Genomic DNA, 15057 nt, shown 5'->3' with positions numbered 1-15057 from the left:
ATTGTTTAGTTAGTAATCCCTTAAGATAGATTTCCCTCTATATGCTATTAAGGTTTTAAGTCAGGATAAGATTTATGTATATATGCTTTATGGTTTTAATATGCTTTAAGATGAAATATTGTGATGGATATAGAGCTTAGGATTGCCTTCAGCGTCCCGAGGTCTTATATCCTACATCACTGGGCATTGTTACCATACTGAGAACCCCCAGTTCTCATACCATATTTCTGTTGTATTTTTTAGATGCAGGTCGCAACCCACCTCGGTGAGTTGCTTTGGATGGTGACAGAAGCGGAGGATCTTGGATTCTTTTGGAGTCTTTTTGGTTTATCTTATTTATACATCTCTCCTTTTGTATTTTGTCTTTGCCTAAAGGCTTGTATTATGAGAGAAAAACTTGTATAAGCTGTTTTTAAACTGTCAGGTTTCTGTATGTTTCTGTATACTTGTATATGGCTAGCCAGCTTAAACTCCGCGAGCCGTGGCTAGATCCTTATGATATCATACTACTATCTTTTGATATATTTTATCCGTACCTTGTGTTTTAAGCTAGTAGATTTGTTAGTACATTTTGCGCCTTTCAAATCCAAAATTTGAGCTATATCTTTCATCAGGCTTCTAGATTATACTATTCCTTCTATATATATTATGTACGAGCTTAGAACTATCGTAATCTCTAATTAATGTTTGCTTTACGTCGCGAGGTAAGGCTTAGACTAATTAGGGTGTTACAAACCCAACCTCCAAGGTCCAAATTCAAGTTCCCAACACCACCAATTTGCCTCAAAAACTCATAATTCAATCTAATACCATATAAATATCACTAAGTCAACATAGGGTTTGTTATAACAATAATTTTATAAGAGTTAGAGGCTTCTCACCTTATGATAAATCCCATTTCTAGGGTTTATCTTGTACTTAATTTAAGGGATTTTATGACCTTTTACCCACATTTATTCAATGAAATAGCATGGTTTCATGATTGTCTCCTAATTTGTACTTAAGTGTGAAAACATGCTTTTTAGGCCCTTAATTGCTAATTTTGATTCACCTTTAATTCCACTAGATGCCTTGATATGTTTGTTAGTGAATTCAGGATGGAAAGGCTAGGAATGGATCAAAGGGATGGAGAGGAAAAGCATGCAAGAGGAGAACTCATGAAGAAACAAGGATTTGGGATGCTAAGATCGACGCGCAAGCGCAGCAAACGCGCACGCGTGGAAATTGACGTCGCAAGGCGATGCGTACGTGTACATGATGCATACGCGTGGATAGCAATTTGTCAAGTGACGCGTACGCGTGACCCACGCGCACGCGTCGGTGCTCGCATGTGATCCACTTAAACTGAATCCGCTGGGGGCTATTTTTGGGCTTCCCAGGCCTAGATCCAACTCATTTCTGATGCTATTTAACCCAAGGAATGAAGAGGGATCAACAATCTAATGACCAATCTAGTCATAGCTTTAGTTTAGTTTAGTTTGGGAGGGAAAGTTAGTTTCTAGGGAGAGAAGCTCTCTCTTCTCTCAAGAATTACACTACAAAAAAAAGAGTTTAAAATGGCATTTATATTACAGCAGTTTTAAAGAACCGCCGTAATATCCAGACATTATGGCATTTTTGGTTGTTGCCTTAATTAATTGTGTAGTTGATGGCGGTTCTAGTGATTATGGCAGTTTTGAACAGCCGTTATCACACATATATAAAACGAAAAAATGCAATCCCTAACTGAAACACTGTGCATATACACACGATGGCTCGCTCAATCTCCCTTCTATCTCTCCCTCGTCCTCCTGCTCAATCCATCGGTATCGCCACTTTCACCCTCCACCATTACTTCTTCTTCAACAGAATCGAAGATTCCAAGCCACACACACCTTGTTTTCCCATTGTGCGACGATTGCGAATTTTCTTTCAGATCTCAGATCTTCTCCGGTGACATCTCCTTCGGCGACATCTCTTCTCATGGTAATCTTCTCCGGTGTTGTCACCTCCAGCTTCCTCTCCTTTCCTTCCTAGCTCTGCACCTTCTCTGCCAAAATCCTCAGCGTCTTCTCCGATGACATCTCTCTATTGAAGATTTCTAAATCCAAGCCATCACAAACAGAACAAGCACAACTCTCCCCTACTTCCTCTGTTCTTCTGTAAGTACTATAGATCTCTCTCATCCTTTTTCTTGTCCCTTCTTTAATTTTTTATTTTATTTTTGCGGTATAACAATATAATTAATTACTATTTGTCTTGTGTTGCTAGTTCAATTTGATTAATAATTAAGGTTTAGGCATGACATCTTAGTTGTATGAATGTTAGGGTTTTGAGAGACAGAAATTGTAGCTTATTGTGTTTTGAGCACCATGTGTTTGTTTTTATGTGTGTGTGATGGTTAATGTATCTAAATTGGTACTTTTGTATATCAGCTTCTAGTGTGCTTCTAAATTGGTGGTTTAATCTCTCCTTGATGATTTTTTTTTTTTTTTGAAACTTATTACATAAGAGTATGTGATTCAGTTTCTGGCTGCATTGAGATAGATCATTTGGTGACTTCATTCCGAGATACTTTGTGTTTAATTTGATAGGACAGTCAATTTGTATCATATAAACGTGCTTAACGATTAGAATATGGGACTCAGTAGTGATTAGCTAAGCATGGATGTTGACTAGCTAATTTAATGCATATTCTTTGTCTCCACGGGAATTACCATGTTTTGATTGCATTGCTGAGTCTTCAATCAACTAAGAAAGGATACACTGACATATAATAGTGTAAAAGCAAAGGCATTAAGGTGGCTGTTGCATCTAGTGCTAATTGCATAAAGGTTGATGCTAATCTAGCTGCTGCTGGTTTGCCATTGTCAATGTAAGTCAAAATTCTAAACAACTTGACAAATACATTTGGAGATATTACCCTTTACCAGTTATTAATAATCAAAAGTATGGAATAGTTTTATCACATAAGCATCAACAAATAAGATTATAACTATTATAAAAATTATATATACCAAATAAATACCAATGCATGGGAATTTTGTGCTTCAAAACCAAAACCTTGTTATCATAAATTGAGAATGCTATTTTGTATTGGTAATATATAATAAAATAGATAAGAAATTTCCCTGTTAGGGATCTTTAATGGCTGTAGTAAAAGGCTTGTACGTTTTTTCTTTTATTTTTGCAATGTATTGCTTCCTTCATCTATCTTTGATATGGTAGTGAGCCTCAACAATTTCTTTGCATTATCATTTGATAAGATCCTCTTGCAAATGGATGCGAAAACTCTTGGAAGTGAAGACTACTCACATCAAAAAGAAGAAAAGCACGCGGATTTAATTAAAAGTTTGAAATCTAGCATGGACAACTTGAATAAGGAGGTAACATTTTAGGCACTATTATTTGTAACTACTATTTTTTCATTCATCTATACTTCTAAATATAGTAAATTTATTTTCTAGTATCATGCAAAAAGTAACATGGATAGTATTTGCATTTTTCTTATATTCGAGTTATGACTTTTATTGTTGTGTCTGGTGTAAATGTGATCTAAATTGTGTCTTATTGCAGTTGGAAAAGATGAAAAAAGAGAATTCAACTCCTTCAGAAGATGGTTATAGCATTGAACTTACTTTTCCCAATCTGCAAAGAGAATTGGTACAGCTACATGAAGTAAATAACTCATTTGCATTGATTGTCGTAAAATATGTCTTTTTCTTTGTTTAGATTCTTATGAATTTTATCCTTTGCTCAGGCTAATCAAGAATGGGAAAATATATTCCCTGTGTTCAAGGAAATATCTGTCATTGGCAATGCATTAGAAAGGGTTCTTGCTTTGGAGATTGAGCTTGCTGAAGCATTGCAGGCCAAGAAAAAATCAAGCATGCAATTTCAGAGGTACACCTTTCTTTTGGAGCAGTAATTAGATTTTGGTACATATAGATGCTAATTTTGGAAGCACTTCACCTTAAATTTACCATTTTCTTTGTTCTTGATTAAAATTTGATGACTAGTTAGAATCTAAATTCTGATATGCATCATCTTTTTTACTCTTTGAAATGAAGTAATGATCTTTTTCTTGTTTTAGCTATCAATTGCATTTTAAAACAAGTACTTTGTTGATTGAACAATCTCTAAAAGATGTTAACACAGTTGTTTTGCACAATTAATTAATGTAAAAGAGTTTTATACTAACATCCAATTAAGAGTCACTTTTATCTACATGGCAGTTCCTAATTTAATGGTGCAAACGAGTTTTATATTGACATCGCATAGAATTAAATGCTACTTGTTTCTCATAATTGAATTTTCGGCATGCATGAACATGTAGTGGAACACTGTATTGAGACCAATTCAATCACATTGTTTCAAGACAATTTTCCTCCCCACATTTCAGTTCTTTGTTGAAACAACACAGTGACCAATAGGATTCAATTCATTTCATTTCATTTCATTAAATTAATGCAATCAAATTCAATCCTCTTGTTTACAAATTCCAATAGGATTGTACAGTATAAAAACAAGCATTCATAATTTATTATAAATGGAAATAAACATACATAATTTACAAGCAGAGCAAGGCACACCATTATTATTATTACAAAGAGTGTATATATATAATGAAGGCTATGTTTGAAAAAAAATTGTGTATCAGATTTCTCTCAATTTTTATTTATATATATAATAGAGGTAGATTTTATATAAAAATAAAATAAACAAAAACTTACTTTTGTATTTTTTTGGGGTTAAAAAAACCCTACTTTTGCATGACTCGAAAATTTAATACCCTTATGATTTTGGGCCAGTTTTATTAAAATTGGAACCCAAATTGCAAAGTAGGTGGAAGTAAAATAAGCCCAAATTGTAGAAATGAAATAAAACTAACTTGGGTTGCTAATGCTGATCTAGCAGGATTGTTGTTATTTTGAAGCTCATCCAACAGAGTCAACGTCTGGTGCCTGATTAAATTCAGCTGAGCCAAGTAAGCTCTCTGCAACAGAGTTTTAATTAAGCTCTCTGCTGTTTCTGGAGATGCTTCAACAATGCATACTATGCAAGAGTTGGAGGAGTAAGCACATTTGAATTTAATTCCCTCTGGTTTGTTGCAGGGAACAGCATCGGTGGTCCTCGCCGGACTTATTGCGGCCCTGAAATTGGTTGGAGGAAACTTAGCTAATCACAGGTTCCTCTTCCTTGGTCATCCTATGTAGAATCATTGCACAGAATTAGAAAATCTTAAAACCATGTTTATTTATCTCATTTTCGATGCTATATATGAACTGTAATTTGTAGTTTCTTTTTTTGCTTTTTTTTGTAGTTTCTTTTTTGGCTTTTTTGAATCTATCCGGAGAATCTAAAGGCCTGAGCAGAATATTATGAATTTTTACAGCAACAGGATAGCTTATCTTTTGGAGAAGGTAATTAAATTTTTTGCCTTGCCTCTTCTTTAAGCAAACAAAACAAAATAGGTACTGCCTTGCCGATTCTCACATTGTTATTTATTATTTATTGCTACTTCCACTTTGCACATTGGTATATGACAACACCAACCTAGGGTCTATTATTACACTTGAAGGAAATAGATATCACAACTTCTTGTTTTATGAATTTTTCTTTATGGTAATAATAGTTCACTTGGTTAGAGATTTTTCTCGGTTTTTCTATAATAATATAAAATTCAGGATAAAACATAAATCTAAGCAGTTTTCTAAGTTGTATATAGATCTTTGCTGCTAATTTGTTTTTCTGCTTAAGTTTGTTTTCCTTAAAGTTCCCCCAAATAGTGCATTATACTTCTCCATAATTTATATCTTAATTAAAATCCTGCTGATTTAGCTTTTATCTTTTATACAGGATTGGGGGCAACCTGGCTTTGAATTGCATTTGTAATCTAGCTTTTATCTTTTATCTTTTATTTGACTAGTTATATATTGTTTCTAATGACATCTTTTCATTGTTATAATTTCAATTTATAATAGAAGGCTTGATAGAAATTCCTTGATAGGAGAGGTTCCTACAAATCTTTATAAAAGATGAGTTTGGATAATGAAGTTGGAGTGTTGGAGCAAGAAACAAAGATGTTGGAGCAAGTTCTCGGGATGAAACTCACACAAGAGACCAAGAAACTAATGCAGGCTTGTTTTAAAGTTAATTACAAAAGGAGAAACCTTTTGGCTTCCAAATCTTATTCATGATCACTTAGTTAAGCTACTTGTCTTGTATATTCATATTCTAAGTAGTAAAACAACACTTATTTCATGGTTTAAATACATTATTAGATATTAACATAGTTTAGGGAACTGTATGGTAGATTTGACTGATTAGTGTTTATTGCAATGCTTGTATTTTGGTAAGTTTAGTAAGAAAAGGTTTTGTATAGGAGTTATTACTTTTGATTTTCAATAATAAAAAATTATATATTGTATTAATATTTTGTTTATGAGTTATATAATATTTCATTTATGGATTATGATTTTTTGCTATTGTAAAATTTTAATCACAAAATTATTTATTTAACGCGATAAAAATGACGGTAAAAATTATTTTTTTAAACGATAAAAAAGTCACTGTCAGGGTAAAACGGCGGTTCGAAAATGTCATTTTAACTAACCAAAATGCTACCGTCAGGGTAAAAATTGTGGTTCAAAAATGCCATTTTAACCAACCAAAATGTCACTCTGTCAAGGTAATAATGGCGGTTCAAACCGCCGTTTTAACCTATCCAAAAACTGCCATTTTAACCCTGAAAATAACGGCGATTTGAACCGCCGTTTTAACCAACCAAAACGCCACTCTGTCAGGGTAATAATGGCAGTTCAAACTGCCGTTTTAACCTATCCAAAAACTGCCATTTTAACTCTAGAAATAACAGCGGTTTGAACTGCCGTTTTAACCTATTCAAAAACCACCATTTTAACCCAGGAAATTGTGGCGGTTTTCAAAAAACTGCCGTAATAACCAGAATGGCACCCAGAATTACGTCGCTTTACGAAACCGCCATTATTGGTAATAATGGTGGTTTAAACCGCCGTAAATACCAAAAAAATTGCCCTTTTTACCAGAATTTTTTGTAGTGTTAGGATTAGGTTAGAGGTAGATTAGGATTTCTTAGATCTAGGTTAATTTCATGCTTTGATTTACTTTTTTTTTTGTAATTCTTGTTCTTCTATATCCCCTTTCTTTAGTTTAGCATTTAATTCTTGTAGTTCTATACTTTTATGTTGATGTACTCTTGATTCTCTTATTTCTCTTTTAATACAATTTATGATTCATGTTCCTTTATTATTGAATAGCTTTCTTGTTGTTTAATTCCTTGCAATTAGTAGTTGTAGGTTTATAATTCTTGCAATTTGATTTTACTTTCCTTTTATGCATCCCAAGTGTTTGACAAAATGCTTGGTTGGATTATAGAGTTAGATTTTGTTCCTCTTGGCCTAGGTAGAGTAATTGGTGACTCTTGAGTTATCAAATCCTTTGTTGATTGATAATTAGAAGTTGCTAATTAACTTGAATGCCACTAAAGCTAATCTTTCATCATGATTCGGCTAGGACTTGTGGAATCAAGTTAATTTTTTCACTTGACTTTCCTTCATAGTTAGAGGTTAACTAAGTGGGAGAAAGGGACAATTGTTGTCACAATTGATAAGGATAACTAGGATTGGACTTCTAGTTCTCATATCTTGCCAAGAGCTTTGTTAGTATTAGTTTATTTCCTTTGCCATTTGCATTTCTTGTCTCTTAATTCAAAAACCCCAAAACATACTTCATAGCCAATAACAAGAAGACTTTATTGCAATTCCTAGGGAGAACGACCCGAGGTTTGAATACTTTGGTTATTATTTTTAGGAGTTTGTTACTTGTGACAACCAAATTTTTGTATGAAAGGATTATTGTTGGTTTAGAAACTATACTTGCAACGAGATTTCATTTGTGAAATTCTATACCATCAAAAACCCATTCATCACCTTACCCACAAATGATTGGGGCAAAGTCCAATGATTTTCCAAAGTTAATTCACACCTAACATTATCAAAAACACAAATTTCCTCAACATATATACCCAAAATCATGAAACTGAAAGAGGAAGAACTGGGTACAAAATCTCAAATTTCTTACCAAAATTGTTTAGTAGGTTTTGTAGAAAATTCCGAGACAAACGCATAACCACTGACAGCTCGTCAATCTGAGCTCCAGATTAAAAGTTATAGGCGATTGAATGTTGGAGGTAAGGGTTAGGGTTCTATGAGCTCTGCATCTCTTCAATTAGCGTGAATGGAGAAACAAGGAAGGAAAGAAGGCCGAGTTGACTATATACATGATAAGCTTTGGATCTAATGTGGGCCTGATCCAACTGGTTCGGCCCATTAGACCATTTTTGGGCAAAAAAATTTAAAATTAATATTAAAATCTATATTTTAATTATTTTTACTTCGTTAAACTGTAAAATTTAATTTCTTAATTTCTTTTAATAATAATTAATTTTTGGTTAGTTATTTACTAATTACTTAAAATTTACAGGAGACAATATTCTCTTGCGTCCAATGTTTTTCTATTTTAATTTTTTTCTTATGTATTTATGCTATAAAGAATATAAATATATATCTTCCACTTAGTGAAACTACTTAAAGAATTATTGTCATCTATTATGACTTCAATATCTTTGAGATAACATTGATTAATTAAAACACACGGATAAAATTTGGGTACGGTATAAAGTACGGATTTATCATTACGTATACAACCTTTAACTTAAAAATTAAAATTAGAGTAATTTAAATTAACTTACGTATACAATTATTAATCAATTACCAGTAATTATGTTTATTCGGCTTAAAAAAATTAATTGTTTAAAATTGGTAATTTTAAACAAAAAAAATCAATGTATTAGTATTATTTTAAAATGAAATAATTATGAATAAAATCATTCTTATTATTTTAACGTTTTAAAATATATATAAATGTGCTGGTCTTTTTTTAAATCACTATTATCCTAATTTTTTTAGGATAACGAGATAATTATAATTATTATTATTATTATTATATGTTTTATTATTATTATTATTATTATTTTATTCTGGTGATTCTTATTATTATTATTTGTATTCTATTATATATTCTGTTGGTTTGATTTATTGTTATTGTTATTATTATTGTTATTATTATTTAAATTTTTGGAGGCTAACACTACTATCTAGTGAAGATCGGTGATTATAATTTGTTATTTTTCAAAACGCAAAACCACCGCCACTTCCCTAATCCTTTTTTTATCACTGTTCACCCCATTTGACACTCAGCCTCACCAACGGTTGCTGTCGGCCCTCGTCTTCACCTTGATGTTGCTAAACGTCGTGCTCGGAGCGGTTGCATCGCAGTCTCTGTCATTGTCCTCAAGCCAGTCTCAGCCCTCATCATCATTGGCCCTGAAATTGATGTCTCTGTCTTCGCGTCAAGCCTCTGTCTTTGCGCCCCTTCACTTTCTGTCCAAGGTCCCGCCCTTCCTCTCTTCTTGTCACTTCCTGTCCTCGCTTGCTATCGATAAGCACTTCTGGTTCAATTTGTGTGGTTGCTAATTTTTGTTGAGTTAATTTGTTGATGGAGTTCTGAGTTGGGGGTTTATGATTTTTTTTATATGTTGTTTTTAAGTGCATTAATTTTGTATTCTGAACAAGGATTTGTTAAGTGCGTTAATTTTGTTGATGATTATGGAAAAAATGCTTATCCTAGAATTTTGTTGCTGATGTGATGATTATGGTTCCTGATTAATTGATTTAGTGAAAAAGTTATACTCAGCAAGACTGTTAATCTAGCTTCAATACTCTATTGTTTCCCTCCCATAATTTATTATTCCTTTAATTGTTGTTGCTGCTGTTACCCTTCATTGTTAATGTTAATTGTATATTCTTATTATTGCTGCTGGAAATTGTTGTTCATCTGAAGTTGTTAACTGTTAATTGTTATTGTTGTTCCTATTGTTAATTGTTATTCTTGGTGGTGTTTTGTGGTGTTCGTCTCTTGAGTCTTCACTTCTTACTATTACTGGTCTTTTTTCTTCTAATGTTTGCTGGCTACTGCTACTATGATCTATTTTTTTTAATTCTGCTTAAATTAAAATGTTTATGTAATCAAAACAAAAATATATTTTCATATATAAATATTCAAAAATTAAGAACTATGTAAAGCCAATCTAATTGTTAATTGTTGCTTTAAATTTGAGTTTGTTGCCTCTTAATTGTCCTTGTTGCTGCCACTGTTAATTGTTATTCTTGATGATGTGATGGGCTTCATAATAAATAGCTGCTGTTTTTGTGGCAACTTTCACGGGTGGAATAAATCTTTTCATGGTTTTTGAAACCTTCGAATATAGTGCAAAGGATACGCTGAACAAGTCTGCTTGCATTATTATCTTGAAGGCTGCTGCTATTTTTTTCTTTTAACATGTGCTTGATTCAATGATTTATTCTTATTTTATTTTTTGGTTTTGATTTACTGTTGTGCTGATATTGAATGCTGTAATTTTCCTGTTGCATTTTTTTAATTTGATAATAGTATAAGTATTAACCTTGGTGGTACCTAGTATATTAAGATGCCCAGTATAGGTCGTTACACAAAGACATCAAAGTTAGACACAACATGTCAACAACCTCAAGTAGGAGCTACTGCAGCTTCGTCCTCCCATCAAGTGGACTATCCAATTCCCCCATCCAGTGATGGTGTTGCATCCGCAGGTACATCTTTACGCCCATTTTGTCTACCGCGCAATGAACCACAGCCTGCTCCACAGACCTGCACAAATGGTGATAAAAACTGGGAGCTAGGCAACGAAAACATAGACCTTGAGGTAAATGAGGTAGATTCCTTTGAGCAACACGTTGACAACCTATTTGCTGAATCCAAGGCTCAGAAGTGCAAGGGACGTAAGACCACTGAATTTTGAGACATTAAAATAATTGGTATTCAAATCTTGAATCTTTTATAGTCAAAATGATGTATGCTCTATTTTTTCTATAATTTCATCTCATCTTAGCCACAATGGTTACTCACACAGAGTTACTATTTTTTACAGAATACGATGACACAATCAAGTAAACTTGTTTAAGGGTAAAGGAAGCTTTGAATCCACATAACGGTAGAAAGACCGTACTCAAATTCAACGAAAAACTGCAACCAACTGGAGATGAAACTGGTATCTTGAGTGGCGTTCTTGGATTGCTAGGTGCTGACTACAATAAATTTCCAGTCTGCAAGAAAGACTAGAGAAAGATTAACTCCATGGACAAGATCTATAACGAATGTGTAAAGGTAAAAACTTACAGTGTTATTGAATTAAAGAAAATTAATTTGATAATTACTAACAATTTAAATTTACCGTTGCAAAAAATGTTCCATTTTGATAAAGATAGTAGAGAAATTATCAAGCGTACAATTATAAAAAGTATGGGGAGGTCTTGGAAGAAAACGAGGTGCAGATTGTACCATGACTATTACGACTCTGAAAAGGTGATTGAACAAAATATTAGTGCAGATAATTGGGGATGGTTCCTTGATTATCACAAAAGTGAACACACAAAGGTAATATATTTTTAATTCGTAATAGAATAAGTCTATGTATGTTGTATTGAGTTGGTCAAAAATAGTTTCTAGTAACTCTTACTTTTGATGGCATGATAGGAGAAGTGTAGGTAAAATGTTGTGAGTCAACCGAAGCAACTATACACTCATACTAGCAATTCAAAAAGCTTGGCAAGGCTTGGAGAAGAAGAGGTTATTACATTTGATATCACTTTTTGAACCATCTCTTCATCTACATATTCATTTTTTAAGCTATATTGTTATAATCGGAACTACAAGGGAGAAAAGTTGGTAGAAGAGAGTTATCGACCTTAGTGCACAAACAACGTGATAGCTCCTATATCCATGAAGAAGCTCGGACCATTGGTGTAAGTAATACATTGAGAATTGTTAAGTTGTTTCCCTTAGGTTTTATTTGTAAAATTGTGGTGAAAGTCTATGTAGTTGTGCTCTAGCTCGTAAATGCTTATTTTTGCTTATCTTTGTGTGTATGAAAGAATTGTGGAGATTGAGAAACATGATGAATCCTCTAGACTGTTGTCTTAGAATTATTCGCTTACTCAAGCTCTTGAAAAAGAGCACCCAGGTAAAGTCCTTGGCGTGGGTTTCGAACCGACTTCTAGTCAACTCTTCGTTACTGCTTCTCATTAACCGAACGATGGAGCTCAAAGAGAGAAGACCCAAAGGGTGCTGCTTGAACTACAAGCAGAGCCGGCGGCCAAGAAATAAAGAGAAAGACAGTGGAGGATGAGGTAGTAGTCGAGAAGATAAAGATGTAGGCAATAGAGAGTGCTCTGAGTTGTTTAATTCAAAGATAAGGTAGAAAGCTGCCACCAGACATCGCTGCATACATGGATGAATTCTTTGGAGAGATAGAGTGAAAAATAAATCTTAGGATTAGATATTCTTTTTTTTTTTTGAAATATACACTTTTTTAAAGTTGACTACACAACTCTTAATAAGGGATACGCTTTATTGATATTTATATAAATATATGAATTTGCTTCGTAGCTTTTTTAATATCGTTTCGCCTTCAATTTATATTTTTAGAGATAAAATAATAAGATTTGTAATATTAAAAAAAATTCCAAAAATTGACAAAAAAAATAATATTTAGTACATTTAAATTGAAAACAACATTAATTGGTGGTGCAAAATGCAACATTTTTGTGGCAGTTTAGCCAGGGAACTAACGGCAGTTACAAAATGGTCGAAGTTAATTTTAAGAAACTGCCGCCAAATAAATTTAAAAAAAAGAAATGTCGTTAAATAGCGGTGGTTAGTGACCGTCAGTAAATATAAAATTTTTAAAAATAATTAAAAATATATAAATACATATATTATTTTTTCATTTTTATAATATATTTTTTTTATATATAGTTTTAGTTTTCTTTGATACACGTCCCCTAATTCCAGTTTTAATCGATAAACATGCTTCATTCGTATTAATGCCTATATACATAACTAATTTGAAACTACAATGTATGGAATTGTATTGTAAAAGATTAGAATATATAGTGTCCATAAAAAGACTAAAATAAGATTAATATAAACACAAATTAAACATGAAAGACTCAATTTAAACCAAAGATATTTACAGTTTTCATTTTATGGAAAATGAAAAAAAAAAAGAGAGAAGTTATTATATTCATCCACGGAAACACAAAATTAAATAATAGGTGAAAGTAACGAATACATTTGCAAACAAGAATGAAGTTGGTTAAATATTTTCGGAAATTGTGCTTCAATTGATCATTGACACTGTTTACTGTTGAGTTAAGTAATGATGGGTCTACATCTAGCATTTGCACCAATAATCTCATGTTACATGAAGATGGGAAGTATATCCCAAAATTAGTGCTGGGTAATAGAGAATCCAGCAATATAAAATTTTTAAAAAAGATTTTATAAGGATCAAACCTTGCTTATTTAGCAAAAAAAAATAAAAAAGTTAAATATTCGCTAAGAGGATTAGTGTCTAGTTATCATGTTCCAATTGAGTTGACACAATAACAATAATATTAAAGTTTTATTAACATGTATCCTAAATTTATTAAAGATATTTATGTTGAAAAATTTTAATGATTTTATTTATTTTTCAATATATACATTTACAACTTTTAAAATTTTAGCATTCAAACAAAAAAAGAAAAGTCTAGGGACCAATAATTTTATTGAAATCTGGTCAGCACTTAACCAGCAAAAACAAAGTATGTAATCTCACATCCTTAGATGAAATCTTACACCATTAAAATCATCAATAATAGTTAATTGATGGCTAAAAATCACAAAATTTGCTGCTCTCTAACACTTCTTAACAAAAAATTTATGACAAACATCTTAGTAAGTATTAACTTAAAATGCTGGTGTTTTCTGTCCTCTTTAGAATTCATAGTTTAAATAAAGTATCTTAAAAAATATAAAATTTTAGGACATTTCGTCGTTAAAAAATATAAATTTTTACGATATTATGGCATTGTTGCTATTGATTACCGTAATTCAAAACCATGTTACACATATAAATCAAATCAACTCATTAGAATGAAATAGCAATTGATTTCAATTTAAAAGGTGAAATAGAACAATTGACGTATCGATTATCACTCCTAATTAAAAGGTTCTTGCAATAATAATTAGTGTAGTAGCTTGTCACTTCCTTGTGTGCTAATTATATTGTTCAAAGTTGTTAATGATATCAATATAATCAATAACGTTAACCTCATTCGTTTGTCAACACATATCATATACACAAACATATACCTTTTTCCTTATTATATTATTAATTGTTTTGGATACATCCTAAATGCTATTTATGACAAACCCCAACATATGAATATAAGGACAAATCTTCAATGAGTCACTTTCATGGAAATCCATTATTATGTAGATAATAATGCCTAAGGGGTCAACTTAGAGATAGAATGTTTTTGGTCACTATATATAGTGTACTAGTGCTTTCTTACGATTGTAAGAAGGCTTGCTTGTGACACCCATTTACTTTTTCCCCTCTTAAATTCAGACTATATATGAGTAGAACGAAATTTTTATATGCCAATTAAGCTACGCTAGCAATACATTTGTCTATTGATGCTCAAATTGGACTTGGTAGAAACTGCCATTGACTTTAAGCTCCAAATATTGATCACTTTATAAAAATTTTAATTTTATTACAAGGACAATTTTGTTCTCTTCTTTTATGTTAACAACTTTTGTTCAAATGATGATGAACATTTATACGTGATTTTAAATTGCAGTTGTGATCATGTATATATATAGTCACAATAATTATGCGTTGGCATCACAACCACAATTGCGGTTTGATATGGTTGTATGTATGTGTTGGTGATTACAAGTCACACCACAGTATTCCCAATGCAATTTTAGTGTTTCTTTTTTTTCGATAAGAATATAGGCACCAGCTAGTTAACGTAGGCGTTATTATTTTTGCAATACATTATTGAGTTTTCATTTTAATGTCATACTTAAGATTTAACTGCTGATAAT

At 32.1% G+C, this 15057-nt stretch overlaps 1 protein-coding gene and 1 long non-coding RNA gene across 11 annotated transcripts; both read left to right on the top strand.

Annotated features, from left to right (window-relative positions):
* Nucleotides 1682-6349, top strand: LOC107614204. Of its 10 annotated transcripts, none has more exons than XR_002352556.1 (9): nucleotides 1682-2141; nucleotides 2760-2854; nucleotides 3246-3365; nucleotides 3556-3642; nucleotides 3740-3882; nucleotides 4897-4966; nucleotides 5094-5167; nucleotides 5303-5402; nucleotides 5839-6349. XR_002352556.1 is itself a non-coding variant. In XM_021109485.1 (6 exons), exons 2-5 carry the CDS (start codon nucleotides 3258-3260, stop codon nucleotides 4949-4951), a joined length of 411 nt encoding a protein of 136 aa, XP_020965144.1. In that variant the 5' UTR covers nucleotides 1694-2141; nucleotides 3246-3257; the 3' UTR covers nucleotides 4952-4966; nucleotides 5094-5832. The 10 variants fall into 10 exon arrangements, 1 of the variants encoding a protein (XP_020965144.1); XR_002352557.1 differs by lacking the exon at nucleotides 2760-2854 and having other exon boundaries at nucleotides 1692-2141; nucleotides 5839-6123; nucleotides 6193-6349; XR_001614317.2 differs by lacking the exon at nucleotides 2760-2854 and having other exon boundaries at nucleotides 1695-2141; nucleotides 5839-5870; nucleotides 5964-6349.
* Nucleotides 9194-11730, top strand: LOC107612140. Its single transcript, XR_001613612.2, has 4 exons — nucleotides 9194-10934; nucleotides 11048-11283; nucleotides 11381-11553; nucleotides 11653-11730. It is a non-coding gene; the product is annotated as an uncharacterized LOC107612140 (long non-coding RNA).

The sequence above is a fragment of the Arachis ipaensis genome, chromosome B08, assembly GCF_000816755.2.
Source record: "Arachis ipaensis cultivar K30076 chromosome B08, Araip1.1, whole genome shotgun sequence".
Lineage (NCBI taxonomy): Eukaryota > Viridiplantae > Streptophyta > Magnoliopsida > Fabales > Fabaceae > Arachis > Arachis ipaensis.
The sequence above is the reverse complement of the archived record's forward strand: the minus strand, read 5'-3'. Positions and strand labels throughout refer to the sequence as shown.